The sequence below is a fragment of the Leptonotus elevatus genome, chromosome 2, assembly GCF_054856555.1.
Source record: "Leptonotus elevatus isolate MCC_2025b chromosome 2, RoL_Lele_1.0, whole genome shotgun sequence".
Classification (NCBI taxonomy): domain Eukaryota; kingdom Metazoa; phylum Chordata; class Actinopteri; order Syngnathiformes; family Syngnathidae; genus Leptonotus; species Leptonotus elevatus.
Window position 1 is genome coordinate 36,405,718 of NC_141240.1, and position 16,708 is coordinate 36,422,425.

At 38.5% G+C, this 16,708-nt stretch overlaps 1 protein-coding gene across 8 annotated transcripts in view; it reads left to right on the plus strand.

The window, feature by feature from the left end:
• Window positions 1-1,643: 1,643 nt before the first annotated feature.
• LOC147179826 (cyclin-dependent kinase 17-like) overlaps window positions 1,644-16,708 on the plus strand; it is a 60,487-nt gene continuing 45,422 nt past the window's right edge. For 2 of the 8 annotated variants that reach the window (XM_086067247.1, XM_086067250.1), the window contains exons 1-3: window positions 2,278-2,388; window positions 10,786-10,946; window positions 13,623-13,784. In XM_086067247.1, the coding sequence (XP_085923373.1) occupies window positions 2,363-2,388; window positions 10,786-10,946; window positions 13,623-13,784 (349 nt within the window). In that variant the 5' untranslated portion in view covers window positions 2,278-2,362. Of the gene's footprint in view, window positions 1,823-2,276; window positions 2,389-10,785; window positions 10,947-13,622; window positions 13,785-16,708 lie in introns of those variants that run through there. The other 6 variants (XM_086067252.1, XM_086067253.1, XM_086067248.1 and 3 more) reach the window with 6 other exon arrangements.

A 16,708-nucleotide genomic window follows, 5' to 3' on the forward strand; every position in this document is an offset into this window, starting at 1 on the left:
TTCATGTAGCATGTAAAAAAATGAAGTGCTTTAGTAATTCGTAACTCACATTGGCCAAGAAAAACCAAACGAAGAATTAGAACCCCCCCCCCCCAAAAAAATAAGATTAAATAAATAATAAATTAAAATAAAATAAAAATACAGCAAAGGATTTGAACTTCATTTTATTTTTTGACTATACAATTTAAAAGAAAGAAAGAAAGAAAAAGATAGATGCCTCAAGGAAAACCTAAAAAGACAGTAAGAAAGAAAATCAAACAGTACCATAAAGATAACAATTCATAAACATTCATTTAAAATAGCAAACCAAATTATGAACGCAACAATGGATTAAAAATAAATAGCAGTCCAGAATAAGTGTGTTTTCAGTCTGAATTTGAAGGATAAAATATTCCGGTGGGTGGATCATAATGAGTCAGATGAGTCTCACGGTGCAGTAAAGGGCAGTATGAAAAGAGAGGCTGCGGAACGTCATCGTTGTGTCAGTCTGGCAGTGAACACCATTCGACGTAAAAACTGCCAAATCGATAAGTGGCCTGCTGTGCTGAAAAACTGTGAAAATAGGCTACTTGTCAGTAGTGAAACAAAACAAACGTACTTTAGAAAATCCGATATCCATGAGGTGCACTAGGGCAATTATTAATCACTGCAAATGATCCAAAAAACAGTTGAGAATAAAATTATTTGGAAGGTGAGTTTTCCCCTCGATTTTGTGGCGCCCCCTGGAGGAGGAAATGATGGCTATTTTTGCATATTGGCCCAGATACTCGCGGTTCGGCACCCGCGCATCCACCTATTTGTGGATTTTGTTCTTTCTTTTTCCCCCAATATTTTACTTTTTGGGGCAGGACATTTTTCTCGGCAAAGGTTTATTGGAAGCCTTTTCCCATTTCCAAAACTTTTTTGTTGTTTCATTGTTTTAAATTCATTTAGAATGATAATGCCAATTATATATGCAGATTTCTGTATTAAGTCTTCTCTGGGTTTGGTATCGTAGCTGTGTTTTTATTGTCAACTATATGAGTGAAACATAGAGAGGGACAAAATGTTCTCAATGAGCCATAAACAAAGAAGAACAATAATACATTCATAACCAACTTGGAAAATGGAATATGGCCCAAAGCCAATTCCAACTTGAAAGCTACAGTATAGGTTACAATGTTTGCCCTCATTTCGATACCCCTAACCAAGTGATGAATAATATGGTTTTATTTGCATATATCTGCATACATTATTTCAGACATTTTGTTTGAGGTGCACGAATGAATTAATAATAACATAGGACTGGGGCTCGGGTAATTTCCCACATGGCACCCTTTCGCCCTGCCCCCTGGAATGAATTTATCTGAGCCCCTTTCTCTCCTTCAACAATTGAAGGGTGAGATGGGGGGTGACGCATACACACATGCGCGCACACACGCACGATGTGGGTGTTTTCCGGGATGACGCCACCGCGGCCGCTTCCACTTGGGACGCACACACACACACGCACGCACGCACGCACGCACACAGCAGCAGCAGTAGCAGCGATATGGCTGCTCATCACCGGCCGGGACGGCTCTGCTTGTGAGCCCAAGTCAGGAGCGATTATGCGTCACAGCTGGCCGACCATGCGCCATCTCAGGCGGCGGGACGCGGTGTAAAAGATCCGGCAAACAAGATTTACCCTACTTGCCCGTGGACTGCGTGCTGCGTTTTGCTGCAAAGTAGTTGGACGACTTGTCGCAGTGGGTCCAGCCGAGCGTGCTCCTGCGTGGATTACCATACACGAGGGGGGAACAATAGTCTCCCACAGCACGAAGCACGACCAGGTCAGTCGCGGGTACGCGTTCGTTCTCCGCTCGTTGTTTCGATCGTGCTAACGATAGAACAACTTGAAAGTGAATACCTGAACGTATCACCTGTCATTACAGGTAAATGTTTTAGCACGCAACAGCGCACCTATGTGAGACTCTGGTTCGAAACCTCTCTGCACTGAAGTGACAATACCGCGTTATTACGTATGCCCACGTTTCAGAGCACAGTCATAACGAGTTTGGTATGTTGTGCCGCATTTCAACTGCATTCGGAGAAACTTGCGGCCAGCCGGGGCGGCTGCAAAACTTTCACTATGCCGCGTTCGCTTCACCTTTTCCCGGACAGTTGCACTAGGAAAGCACGGGGAGATAGAGGAAGCAGCCGGAAGCACAGGGCCCGGAATGTGGACGAGGAATCTCTCGTCAAGCCTGGTCAGTCGTGAGCCAAACGCAAATTGGAACCCACGAAATGAATGCTGTTTGCCAGCGGCGGTCACATCGACTTTCAACGGGACGTTGTCGTGACAGTGAACGTCACACAGAGGTGTTCGCATAATTCCCCACAAATGAGGGGGAAACATAACGAGTGCAGGTGAATGCAGCAAAAGCATGAATTTTCTTTTTCGTCGGCCTGTCTCTGTGTAGCTGATTAATTATTTAGATCAATCTCAACGTGTGGTGATTTTGTCAATACTTTGCCCTTTGCGCTAGTGCAGCAGGACCGAACCTGATTTATAGCACAATTTTGCTTGCTTGCTTTTAATAGAACTGGATGGTCCTGCATTCATGTGTTTTGCTTTATGATCAGTCGGAACTGGCTTTGGTGTTCTCATCAAAATCACTGTCATAGTAGCAGAGTAGTGGGACTGCAATGTCTTTGGCGCATTTATACATCACATACAGTTTCTTTTTCTTCAATGGAACCTGAAATTGTCGCTCGTTGAAGAGTACATTTTTGCTCTTATGTTGATTTTTTTCCAATCATATTGTGACGCTCTCGAGACAGGAACAGTAAAGTCATTCTTCCCCATGTTATGCACAATCACGGTGTCACGGCAAAATTACACCACCACGTAGCAACAAACTAGAAAGCACCACCAATAACCAATACAACAACTGGACCACTAGCTAACGGAATAATTAACACAGAATATGCATTTCAAACACCATTTCAATCCCCAGTGCCGCAAAACAGTCTACAAGGTCCATTATGTGCTCATTAACGTATTCACTGCCATTGACGGCTATAGACGTAATGGCGAGTTAACTAGTGAAGTCTTGCAATTAATTACGATTAAAAACTTTAATCGCCTGGCGCCCCCAAATTTATTTATTTATTTTTTATTCATTCACTGCCATTGACGTCAAAAATTCATTTGAACTATTTTTATTAGTTTAACATTTTTTCCACTTTTGTTAACAAGAGTATGAAAACCTAGATTTTTTTTGTACTTTTAGAACAGATATAAAATTTGTGATTAATTGTGAGTTAACTAGTGAAGTCATGCGATTAATTACGATTAACATTTTTAATCATCTGGCACCCCTAATTTTTAATAATCTTTTCTTTTTTTTAAATAAAAAAAAGAAAATTTTATTTTTTTCCAATTTTTAATAATCTTTTCTTTTTTTAAATAAATAAATTAAATAATTGAATTTTTTTTCCAATTTTTTATCTTTTTTTTAAAGAAAATATTATTAAAAATTAGGGGTGTCAGGCGATTATCATTTTCAATCGTAATTAATCGCATGACATCACTAGTTAACTCACGATTAATCATACATTTTATATCTGTTCTAATACAATAAAAACAATTCTAGGTTTTCATACTCTTGTTAACAAAAGTGGGAAAAATGTTAAACTAGTAGAAATAGTTAAAATGAATTTTTGACGTCTATAGCCGTCAATGGCAGTGAATAAGTTAAGTGCTAAGTTGTTAGCCAAAACTAGGATGACCAGATTTTCCAAATAAAAAATGGGATGGTCTATATTAAAATACAATAAATGTCACCATATTTCATTGTTAGTCAATCATCATTAACATTGGGGTGGGGAGGGAGGCACCATATGCGAAAGACGGTCGACATGGGCTTAATTCGCTAATGCTAAATGTTACCTTGATTGACTGTTCAACAGCGCTAAACAATTCAATGCACTTACCACCTTCCAACCTTTGCCACGGACTTCCAACTTCCGGGTTTCACACATCAGCGTCGTTTCCGGCCACTGATGGCCGCGTTCCAACACTCGCACCCCCCACCCCTGCACCCCCCAACCACGCGTTGCCGCCCATCACAGGGCGTTTCAACTCTCTTAAATGCTTTGGACAACTTAGACAGACGCACTCGCACCCATCGACGGCAACGCGCAACCGATGGGCACAAAGGCAGAAGCGCAAGAACTGGGACGCGGCCCAAACACCGCAAACAGGAAACGGAAACAAAGCTGATGTGTCACGCTTTATATGTAAATATACCGCTAGAAAGCTCAGCTTGCGTTGTCTGACTGGTGACTGATGACTGCAGTAGGACTACACTTCCCATGATTCTTAGATGCGAAAGCAGGAAGTAGTTCTTAGTTCGGTCAACGCTTGCTACTTAAGTCCGTCCTGCTACTTGATTAGATGCGGTTGCGAATGAGGACGCAAATTTGAAATGAATTTGGAAGTAAATAGAAATGGTTTCTCATGTGAATCACTGTGACAACTTTGTGATTGACATACAGTACACATGGCAAACCAGGATGCTGGGACGGGATCTGCGTAATAGCGGGGCGAAATCCACAGGGATGCGGGACCCAAGGCTCAAACCGGGACTGTACCGACCGAAAAGGTCCACCCTGTCAGAAATCTCACATACTTTGCTGTTTGTATATATATTGTCTGCTTTCAGTTAATTAATTAAAAAAAAGAAAGTGTTGGATCGTGACCAATAGGGGTGGGAATCTTTGAATGTCTCACGATTCGATTCCGAGTTTTGGGTGTGCGATTCGATTTTCGATTGAGAACGATTTTTGATTGAAAATGATTTGATTGACCTTCAATTGCTTCAATTTATAGATGTTCAAGGAATTGTAATGATCTACTCCAGTCTGACTCGCTAATGCTAACTAGCGCGCTACCCGCGGCACTTTTAACACTCAAAAGAACGGCTCCAGGCTGGAAAAAAAAACTTTTATTGGAATAACTTGATCGTGACTTTTTCCTTCTACTCTCTAATGTGGCTACAATTTAACAGTGTAATAGACCGCGTGGAACCACACTGCCCCACAGTGGCCAAATTGGGTACAACATGAACAGCGCTCCCAATAAAGGCATACACAAACAAAGGGAAGACAGTATAAAATAATTTAAATAAAATCGATTTTGGGACATTTAAAATCGATTCTGAACCGTACTAAATCAATTTTTTGGCACACCCCTAGTAACCAATATACATTTCCAACAGCATAACACTTTACACTGTGATACTGACGCTTTCGAAATAACTTTCTACAAGACCAAAAACATCATCATTATGAACGAAAAAAAGTTAAAAGACTAATTTGAAATGAAAACATCATCAATAGATGCGTATCACGTGCAACGTAATTTGTACAGAAATTAGAATGTATCCCAGCTCGCTTGTTTACTCTAATGTTTTATGCCAGGGTTAGTATTTGGACATTAGTCACGCGTCCCTGGTCTGCTGTGACAAGCCATTTTTGTGGGTGTTATTGAGGACCTGTTCCGCTTTGTCCGATTCTATGTGCGTGCGTGCACACATTCCTGTGCAAAAGAATGCTCGTTTGTGAAGTACTGAGGCACAGGCAGAAAATAGCTGACTAAAACTTGTATTATAATCTCTATCAGGGTGTTAAATGTGCAGCTCGGTCTCTGTTTCTCCTCATTAGCAAGCCCACTTGGCAGAGGAATGCCAAACTGGCAAGGATAACGCTTTGCCACATTCATCCATCCATCTGTGTATGCATAGTGAGGAGGGTGATGCGGTTGGTGATGTGGCAATTCTTTTATTTTTTTTCTTCCCTTCACTTCGGAGAGAGAAAGTGTGGTTTCACTACGGGCCCGTAACCTAGCAACCCAAATGGCGTGCATTGAATAAATCAGGCCGCGTTGGTCCCCCTGCCCTCCTCGGGCGTGCGCTACTTCACCTCACCTCTGTCCTACCATAACCCTGTAAGCACCCACTTACACATGCCCACGGGGCGATTAACGGAGGCAGCTAAACAATACGGGGAAATGTTGTTGACCATTTGATTTCGCCTTCGGGTTAATTAACCTACAAACCTTTGCTCTCATCTGTTTTATTGTTCTGTCTCTGCAGCGCATCTATCGTATGTATTCCGCAACAATGCACCATGTTCCTTCCAACTGTGTTTAAGACTCCATCATCTGGAGTGGCCATCCCCCACCCCCCACAACCCCCTCCCCCTCCTGTCCATTTAGTGGGAGTTGCAGAAGATGTGGTTTTCCGGGTGTCTGGCATTTGTGGCCTGTACATGCTGCAGGCTGAAGCCACATGTCTTTTCCCCACACGCGAACGAGCCTGTGCTGCTCTGTTCACTGACTCCATCCATCCCGTGCACTTTTTTTTTTTTTTTTTTAAGAAAAACAAGCATTCCTTTTTAAATTGTATGGTGCAGCATTTCATGCATAGTTAACTAAAACTATGTGTGCGTAATGCTGTAGTCTACTTCTATAATAGTAGTGGTGGTGCAACGGATCACAAAGTCCCGGTTCGGATCGGATCACGGATTGGATCGTTTTTCGGATCAGCAAAAAAATAAAAATACAAATAAAATAATATATATATATATATATATATATATAAACAGTACTTTGTCTACATTTATTTTGTAAAGCGCTTTCTCCATTAAAATAAATAAATATTCAAAGCGTTTAGGATTTAGTGTCTTCATTTATTTGGTAAAAACGGCTTTTCCCAAAATACAAAAAATAAATAAAAATAAAAATAAAAAATGTCGAATATAGCCGTTTAGGATTTAGGAACACAAATTTTAAGTGCAATATTAGGCAGAGACATTCTAATTTTTACACACTTCATGTGTAAAACAACAAGGTATAAATGGTTTAAAGTTGCGTTCCTATAATCTAAACAGCTAAGTTTGACATTTTGAGTTGAATGTTTTTCTTTTTTAATGGGCAAAAGCGTTTTATAAAATAAAGGAAGACAAAGTTCTATTTGTTTTTTTTTTAAATAATGTAGAGTGAATTACAAAGTATCCATGGTCTAGAATATTAAAAAATGATTAAAGTAAGTCAGGTACCAACTGTCAAACTTATTTACCAGCCGGCAGCCAGACACTCATGCACATTGGTCATGCTAACAGCTAGCCGCTAGCCACTTACATCGGAGACTTCTGCCATATCATACAAAGTCAGCGGAATTAATTAGCTGTTTCTTAGCGTCCTAAATTAGCGATTGAACATGAGTTAGGGATAGCGTTGTGTTGATGTTGGTCGCAACTACAATGCCAATCAAAAAAACGTCTAAAAGGGAATTAAGTCAAGCTAGCCATCACGCCACGACGTGGGCAAACTTCAAAGTAGAAGCGTACTAAGGCTATTTGCATTGTCGTCAATGTGTTGCTGTATTCGGTAAACTTTGAAGTTAGGCTTACCGTGTTACGTTGAGCTAAGGCACTGAACCCCGATTTGCTCCCAGGGGATCTGGCAGCGCCTTGCATTGAAGCAGTCGACCACTGGGTTGTTAATGTGTGTGTAAATGGGTGAATGTAAGGCATCGTAAAGCGCTTTGGGCACCATATGGTGTAAATAAAGCGCTATATATAAAAGAACGGTCTATTTACCATTCAGGGCTGGTTTTGAAAAACAGATGACTTTTCTCTGAAATTTGTTATAAACTTGAGCTACGCTAGCCCATGAGAGATTAACTCATTCGTTGCCATTGACGAGCTATAGACGTCAAAAAGTCATTTGAACTATTTATATTAGTTTAACATTTTTTTCCACTTTTGTTAAAAAGAGTATGAAAACCTAAAGAAAAATATTGTACATTTAGAACAGATATAAAATTTGTGATTAATCGTGAGTTAACTAGTGAAGTCATGCGATAATTATTATTATTTTTTAATCATCTGACGCCCCTAATTTTTAATAACCTTTTCTTCTTTTTTATTATTTAAAAAAAGTAATTTTCATTTTTAATAAACTTGTCTTTTAAAAATTAGGAACGTCAGGCGATTAATTCCTAATCAAAATTAATCGCATGACTTCACTAGTTAACTCACGATTAATCACCAATTTTATATTTGTTCTAAATTCACAATATATTTTTTCTAGGTTTTCATACTTTTGTCAACAAAAGTGGGAAATTTTTTTAAACTAATAGAAATAGTTCAAACAAATTTTTGACGTCTATAGCCGTCAATGGCAGAGAATGAGTTAAAAACAATAAAACAAAAGGGTGACGGAATGGCAAAAAAGGTGGGTGGGGGGCGCACTAACATTCAAATTTAATGTTGCAATGCTGTTGTTTAATGTTGTAATACTCAGATTATTTTTTTTGTAATTATATTCCTGCTTCCATTCGTGCCGATGCTAATTCACCGCAGAAAAGATGAAGACGTGACAGTGGCTAATTACGCCATAACTTGTGTGTCAGCTGCTTTGCCAATAATGTAACATGTCTATTCCTGATCGTTTGCGCCGATGACGGCATGGTTTGCTCGAGTAGACCTAATCTCCTTCTCTGAACAGTATAGTCTGGGGAAACATGCAAATGAGGGGGGAGGGATCCTGGTTAATCCTCGGGTGATATGAAATGATGCGATCTTGTCGCCTTTTGCTCTTTTGTAACCCTCTCTTAAGCGTATTCGAGGTGCCGGGTATTCACAAGTAGGCTGGGAAACGATTGTTAGCTGACAGCATCTTCTTGTGAAAAACAGCAGTTGTCATGATTGCGACTCACAGCGTTTGAATTCCCTCACAGCTGAACACAGAGTGTCTCTAATAGGCCTGAAAGAATGAATAGCTTTTGTTGCAATGTGGGCTTGTACGTGTGTGCGCACGTTAGCTGCCGAGCACTTATGGATGCGATAGAAGAAGAAGGAAGTGGATGGATACAAAAATAATCCGCTGCAGCCGCCACTAGCTCCAGGCCAGTGACGCAACGTACAGGGAAATAGCACTCAGAAAGCAAACTCGCGCGCAGTGACACACTTGCAAATATGAATTGTTTATTTCCCTTTGGACGATGCTACACAGCTCTTCCTGCACACCAGAAACATCACATACTTTCAGATTGTCGACCTCTCATCGCGATCCACTTAAACAGCTAACCCACATCTTTACTTTTTCCACACCTGTACTGTTAAATGCTTAACTCATTCACTGCCATTGACGGGTATAGACGTCAAAAATTCATTTGAACTATTTCTATTAGTTTAACATTTTTTCTACTTTTGTTAACAAGAGTATGAAAATCTATATATTTTTATTGTACATTTAGAACAGATATAAAATTTGTGTTTAATTGTGAGTTACCTCGTGAAGTCATGCGATTAATTACGATAAAAAATTTGAATCGCCTAACACCCCGCATTTTTAATAATCTTTAAGTCGCGTCAGGGTAATACATTTTTTTAAATTTTAATTAATCGCATGACTCTAATAGTTAACTCGATTAATGATTAATTACGATTAATCTGTATTTCTAAAACAAAAATTCTAGGTTTTCATACTCTTGTTAACAAAAGTGGGAATTTTTTTTTTTAACTAATAGAAATAGTTCAAATGAATTTTTGATGTCTATAGCCGTCAATGGCAGTGAATGTGTTCATTGAACAACTTGCAAAAAACAGTATAAGCAAAATCTCGACCTCAAAGATTCGTAGGGTTCATTTTCCCACACGGATCACTGCAGCTGTCCAATAGGGGTGTGAATTGCCTAGTACCTGGCGATTCGATTCGTATCACGATTCATAGGTCACGATTCGATTCGATGCCGATTAATCCCGATACAAATCTATAAATTGATTATTGGAATATTTTTTTGACTCAAATTTAGAAAATACAAATCCGTAAACTTTGTATGAAAATGTATTTTACCTGAAATTTCAGGTTGCAGTCTGTTTCATGTTTGAACAGCACTGAAATCAAATATTAAGGCTTAATGTTCCATTAATATAACATTCTTCCATGCTTAATGTGTGAATCCTAACCCAAAGTAAGACGTTTTGTTGAATATTGCCATAAAAAAATTTATGTTGATAAAATCGATTCGGCTGCATATCGAATCGATTCGAGAATTGCGCACTGTAATATCGCGATATATTGCCAAATCCATTTTTTCTAACACCCCTAATCATTACAATTCTTTGCACATCTATAGATTGAAGCAAAAATCATTGTCAATCAAATCATTTTGAAACAAAAATCGCTCTTAAGCGAAAATCAATTCTGAATCGAATCGCAGGCCCAAAAATCGGAATTGAATCGTGAGACATTCATAGATTCCCACCCCTAATATCAATATCATATATAGTTTTTGACGATTGTCAATTACACCTCGGAGGGTTCTCTCATAATTAGCCAGATGTCGCATGTCGTCGGCGTGAGCCCCCCCCCCCCCCCCAAAAAAAGAGGCTCAGGCCCCCCCTCACAGAGGATGGGGCCCTACAGCACAGTGCGTGAGATGCACGTCGGGAGGGGCGGCTCTGTATGGACAACGTAGCATTTAATCATTTTTATTTGTCTTTCGCTGTTATTTTTGTCTATAGGCTTGTCTTCTCTCTGCCACCCATGTGTTTTTCATCCTACAATATTTGCACTTGGTATACATAACAATGAGAAGACGCGCTGAATGAGCAAACATAATCGTCGGGAGTCCAAATGACTGTTGAAAATGCGCCGCACTGCAGCATATTGACTGTATAATGAAGACGAACGGCGTCGTTCACATGCAGTGTACGGCTATGGCACGGTGACGGTTGTTTCTTCCTCCTCAGGCCTCTGGGCGCTGGCGTTGCACCTGACAACATGGACCGGATGAAGATCATCAAACGGAGGCTGTCCATGTCTTTACGCAGCGCCCGTCCCGTTGACGACTCCCTGTCTGAACTGGCTGAGCAGATGGCTTTGGATGAGCCAGCAACAGCCAGGGATAATGGTGAGATGCACACACACATATATTTTTCCACCGAGTGGTCCAGTTCAGTTCAGGTCGACAAGGTTCAGACTAGGCAGTCGGGTGGTTGTTGAAAGTTTCTACCGTTGGTTGTTGAAAGTTTCTACCGTTGCTTGTGTAAACAGGGCTAACTTTCCTTCATTACAGATTGTAAGACCATTCAGGAGCCTTTTCACAATATAAAAAAACCCAAAATGAAATGTTGGTGTAAGTGAACATGCAATTGTTTCAATGACTTTTATTTTATTGATCATGTGTGCGTCCACATATATTTTCTAATGTCACAAATAAGCTTTTTCCATTCATAGTCGCCACCCTCATTACCACTTTTCAATTCTCACTTGTCCCGGTTGGCTGCATCATCACGATTGAAACCAACTGTGTGTTTGATTCACTCCACACGCACGCACATCGTGCTCTCCAAATGTTAAGCATAAGGAAGCCATTGTGGTGCGTAGTGTTGCCATCTGCTGGCCATTTTGGAGGACTGCATTTGCATCGTGCTAACAACCTCACCTGAGACTGCGTGTGTTCGTTTGTGCGTGTTTTTGTGTGTGTGTTTCAGCCATATTCTGTCTCCAGACATAAACCAGGTCAGAGTGAGGGAATGTTTCTCTTTCTCTTTCTCTTCTCTCACTCTCTGAGAAAGTGAGAAAATAAAAGCCTCAGTGTTCATTTATAGTCCGTCCATTAGGGCTGGGAATCTTTGACTTTCTCATGATTCGATTTGATTCCGATTTTTAGGTTTGCGATTCGATTCAGAATCAATTATTGATTCTGACCGATTTTAGATAAAAAAATTATTTGATTAACAATGATTTCTGCTTCAATGTATAGAGATATGCAAATAATTGTCATGATCTACTCCAGTCGGACTCGCTAATGCTAATTAGCGCGCTACTCGTGGCATTTTTATCGCTCAAAAGAACGACTATTCATACAAAACGCTTCAGGAATATACAGAGAAGCAGCTTAACATCCTACACTGCAAAAAAACCAAGAACTTTTATTTTAATAACTTGACTTTTTGCTTTTATGTGGCTACAACTTAACAGTGTAACAGAACGAGCGAGGAACCACACTGCCTCTAGGTGGCCAAATCGTGTACAACATGAACAGTGCTCCCAATAAAGGCAAAACAAGGGCCAGACAGTATAAAATAATTGAAATAAAATGGATTTCGGGACATTTAAAATCGATTCTGAATCGTACTAAATGAGAATCGCGATTCTTATGAGAATCGATTTTTTGGGCACACCCCTATTGTCTATATTTCACGCGACATGGCCGCGCTCCAATTCGTTAATACTTCATTTGTTTCATGTTTTTTTAAACAGGCCTTTCGTCTGTGTTGCTAGCCGGTGTTATTTGAAGTAATTTCCAGGGAGAAACGAGAGCACAGAGGGAGAAAGGCAGAAAGATGGAGGAAGTGACGTAGATGATGGAAGGCATTAATCTTTGAAAAATCGACTGCATCTTTTACTTGGCATCTTTCTTGCTCTCACACCCGCCCTGCACACAAATTCAGTTTGATCCGGCTAAGTGAAAGCGTGGTGAAACATTCCTCCCTCACTCAGTGCTAATTTTGACGAAATGCTAAACTCGAATGTACGTTAGTGGAGGAAATGAGGGATTATTAACTCATTCACTGCCATTGACGGCTATAGACGTCAAAAATTCATTTGAACTATTTTGATGAGTTTAACATTTTTCCCCACTTTTGTTAACAAGAGTATGAAAAAAAAAAGTATCATACATTTAGAACAGATATAAAATTGGTGAATAATCGTGAGTTAACTAGTGAAGTCATGCGATTAATTATGATTACAAATTAATCGCCTGACGCCCCTAATTTTTAATAATCTTTTCATAAAAAAGAAAGAAAAAGTTTATTAAAAATGTTTATTTTTATTTTTTTAATAATAAAAAAGAAGAAAAGATAATAAAAAATTAGGTGTGTCAGATGATTAAAAATGTTCGTAATTAATCGCATTACTTCACTAGTTAACTCACAATTAATTTTATATCTGTTCTAAATGTACAAACATTTTTTTTTAAGTTTTCATACTCTTGTTAACAAAAGTGAAAAAATGTTAAACTAAGAGAAATAGTTCAAATGAATTTTTGACGTCTATAGCCGTCAATGGCAGTGAATGGGTTAAAAAACTGATGTGTCATGTGGTGTTGTGCGCACACACATTATGATTTTTGATCATCACGATGGAAATTGTGCAGACCTGACATTTCCCCCCACAAGTTATTTCTAAGTGTATATCTCAGCGTGTCTTATAGTAGCTATTCTCGTCATCCTATGAATTTTTTAGTTCTACCTCTGATGCCTCTTAGGCTTAGTCCTGCTAATATTTTCATGCGCCTGTTCCCTTTTTTCACTCTGTTTTTCTTTGACTCCTTCTCACCTTCCATCTTTGTTCCTGTATTGTATTTCTACAGCAATACACACAAAGCTCCAAAATGACAGCGTGCTCTTGTTTCCTTTCTTGTCTTTTTTCACATTGTCGTTTCCTTATTGTGGTGCTCCTCTCCCGCAACTCTTTTCTTCTCTTTGTGGCTTCTTCCTCACACCTTTTCTCGCTCTCTCTTTTCTTCCTTTTCCCGCCTGTCTCTGGCTGCTCCCCCTGCAACAACGGTGCGCCTCAGAGCCGATGGTGGTGAGCGCCGTGCATCCTGCCTCCCACAGCGCTCCCTCCTTCCTGCGTCAGTATGCCGGTCATCTGGGCCGCACTGGCCTGCGCAGAGAACCGGGTGGGGGGCTGGAAAGAGACAGAGCCTATCTAAGCCTCCACAGGACTGGATCTCTGGGTACACACACGCACACACACACACACACACACAAACATAATGGTATTTTATTGGTATTTTGTTTACAGCTGATGTCGTGACTGCATACCCAATAATGCAATTACGGTTGTATTGTCTTCGGTTGGTGCAGGGAAACAACCACGCTGATTGTTGCATAGGTTCAAGAACTCGTAACGCCATTGTACATAAAAATTAATTGTCGCGCTATCTATCGGATCGCGCCAAATCAATGCTATTATTCAACATGCCGTGTATGAGACGTTCAAGTGTTGTTTTTAGACAAGAAAGCAATTTTTTTTTTTGTAAACACTCCTCAGATCTGAAATTAAATATAATGATGCCTTGAGATCTGAGTTTAACTCATCCACTGCCATAAATTCATAAAAAAAAAGATTATGAAAAAATTGGAGATCAGGCGGCTGAAATTTTTAATCGTAATTAATCGCATGACTTCACTAGTTAACTCATGATTAATCTTATATTATATATTATATATCTATATATATTACTTATCAAATTTTATATCTGTTCTAAATATACAATAAAAACAATTCTCAGTTTCCATACTCTTGTTAACAAAAGTGGGGGAAAAAATGTTAAACTAATAGAAATAGTTCAAATGAATTTTTGACGTCTATAGCCGTCAATGGTAGTGAATAATAAAAAAAAAAAAAGGAAAAGATTATAAAAAATTCGGGAGATATAAAATTCTTAATTGAAAATAATCACATGATTTCACTAGTTAACTCACGATTAATCACAAATTTTATATCTGTTCTAAATGCACAATCATTTTTTTTAGGTTTTCATACTCTTTAACAAAAGTGAAGAAAATATTAAACAAATAGAAATAATTCAAATGAATTTTTGACTTTTATAGCCGTCAATGGCAGTGAATAATAAAAAGAAAAGAAAAGAAAACATAAAAAATTCGGGGATAAAATTCTTAATTAAAAATAATCGCATGACTTCAGTACTTAACTCACGATTAATCAAAATTTTTATATCTGTTCTAAATGTACAATAAAAGTTTATTTTATAGTTGTTTTTTACTCTTGTGTAGTGGGGAAAAATGTAAAACTGATAGAAATAGTCCAAATGATTTTTTTTTTACGTCTATAGCCGTCAATGGCAGTGAATGAGTTAATTCGTTCCGTGAGCACGCTTAGTAACTCATTGAAATAAATCAAAATATCATTCATCTGTTCCAGCCTACCTCAAGAAATAACACGCTATGATAATGTGCATTACTAATAACTAGAACTGTCAAACAATTACATTTTTAAATCAGATTAATCACATTTGAGAATTTTTATTAATCACGATTAATCACTTAGTAAAAAAACCTTTATTTTTTCCGCCAAATTTGAAGAGCACCGTTTATGTGTTAATTCTTTTGACATTTAACGTTACATTTTTTGATCCATTGCACACACTCATCCTCCTCTTTTTCTAATCAGTTAATTTCTTGCATAATTTAAAATTAAAGTAAATGACCCCGATATTTTGACATAAACAAATATTCTAAATGTGATACGCAAACATGCTTTACTTTCATGCATGTATTGATGTTTATTGCTCAAACACAACCTGTGCTACCTTAAATTTAGCCATCCGCTGTCAAACTAAAGGATAATCTATGGTCAAAATTAATAGTGCAATTAATCTGCGTTAATCCGTGATTAATGCGCTAATTTATTTAACTCTTTAACTTTGACAGCACTACTAATAACATACAGTAAAGATACATTAAGTAAATAGAAAGGCAAACATTTTTGCCACATTTTGTGCTTCAATTCAGGGGACCTTCTTCTGCTCCTTATGTTGTGCTCACCTTGGCCATTTGGGGGCAGTGTAAGACAGACAGGCGGATTTACTGTAGTACATGCTACGTGTCAGCTTCTCGGTAATGTTGTAATATTTGTCATTTTTTTCCGCAGAGGATAATTTAGGCAGTTTAGGCAAATTCTAAAGGCATTGTGGGTTCGAGGGGGTGCCAAAAATCAGGTGAAACTTCTCCATCACTATACCTGTCCCTTCATTCATTATTAAATCAAATTGATGTCACCGCAGAGAAGTTTGTAAATATGTTGAAATGACCAAAAATGTGAAGAGCGCAAAAAAAAAAGAGTGGATAGAAAAAAAGCTGGGAAAGGGAGAAAGAGAAATCAAGTTGTTGCTTTTTTTGGTTTGTCCAGCAATGGCAAGTCACCCGTATGATTTGTTTGACAGTAAGAAAATAAAGAAAATGTTCAGTTTAATAAGCTGTTTCATAAACATAAATTGCGTAGCATTATCTTGTAAATTAAGGGTAATTTGTAAGCGTATGTAAATTGTCGATGGAGGGGAGAATCGGGGGGGAGGAGGGGGGCACTATTTGTATTATTTTAACATTATTTTCCCACTTTTTGTTAACAAGAGTATGAAAACCTAGAATTGTTTTATCTACATTTAAAACAGATATAACATATGTGATTAATCGTGAGTTAGCTATTGAAGTCAAGCGATTAATTCATATTAAAAATTGTAATCACCTGACGCGATTTTAAAAAACTAAAGAAAAAAATGATTAAAAATTAGGGGCCTCAGGCGATTACATTTTTTAATTGTAATTAATTGCATGACTTCAATAGTTAACTCACGATTAACCACAAATTTTATATCTGTTCTAAATAAGTACAATAATTTTCTTCTAGGCTTTCATACTCTTGTTTACAAAAGTGAAAAAAAAGTTTAAATGAATTTTTGACGTCTATAGCCGTCATTGGCAGTGAATGAGTTAATACCCGTTTTCCCCAAGAACCAAACGATTTTGGAGAATGATTTGTTTTGGTTGAATTAATCAAGTGGCAACTCGAACGACGTATAAGGAGGCGGGGGTACATTTTACGGCATTTTGTGGCACTGGCTCTACCGTTTGTGTT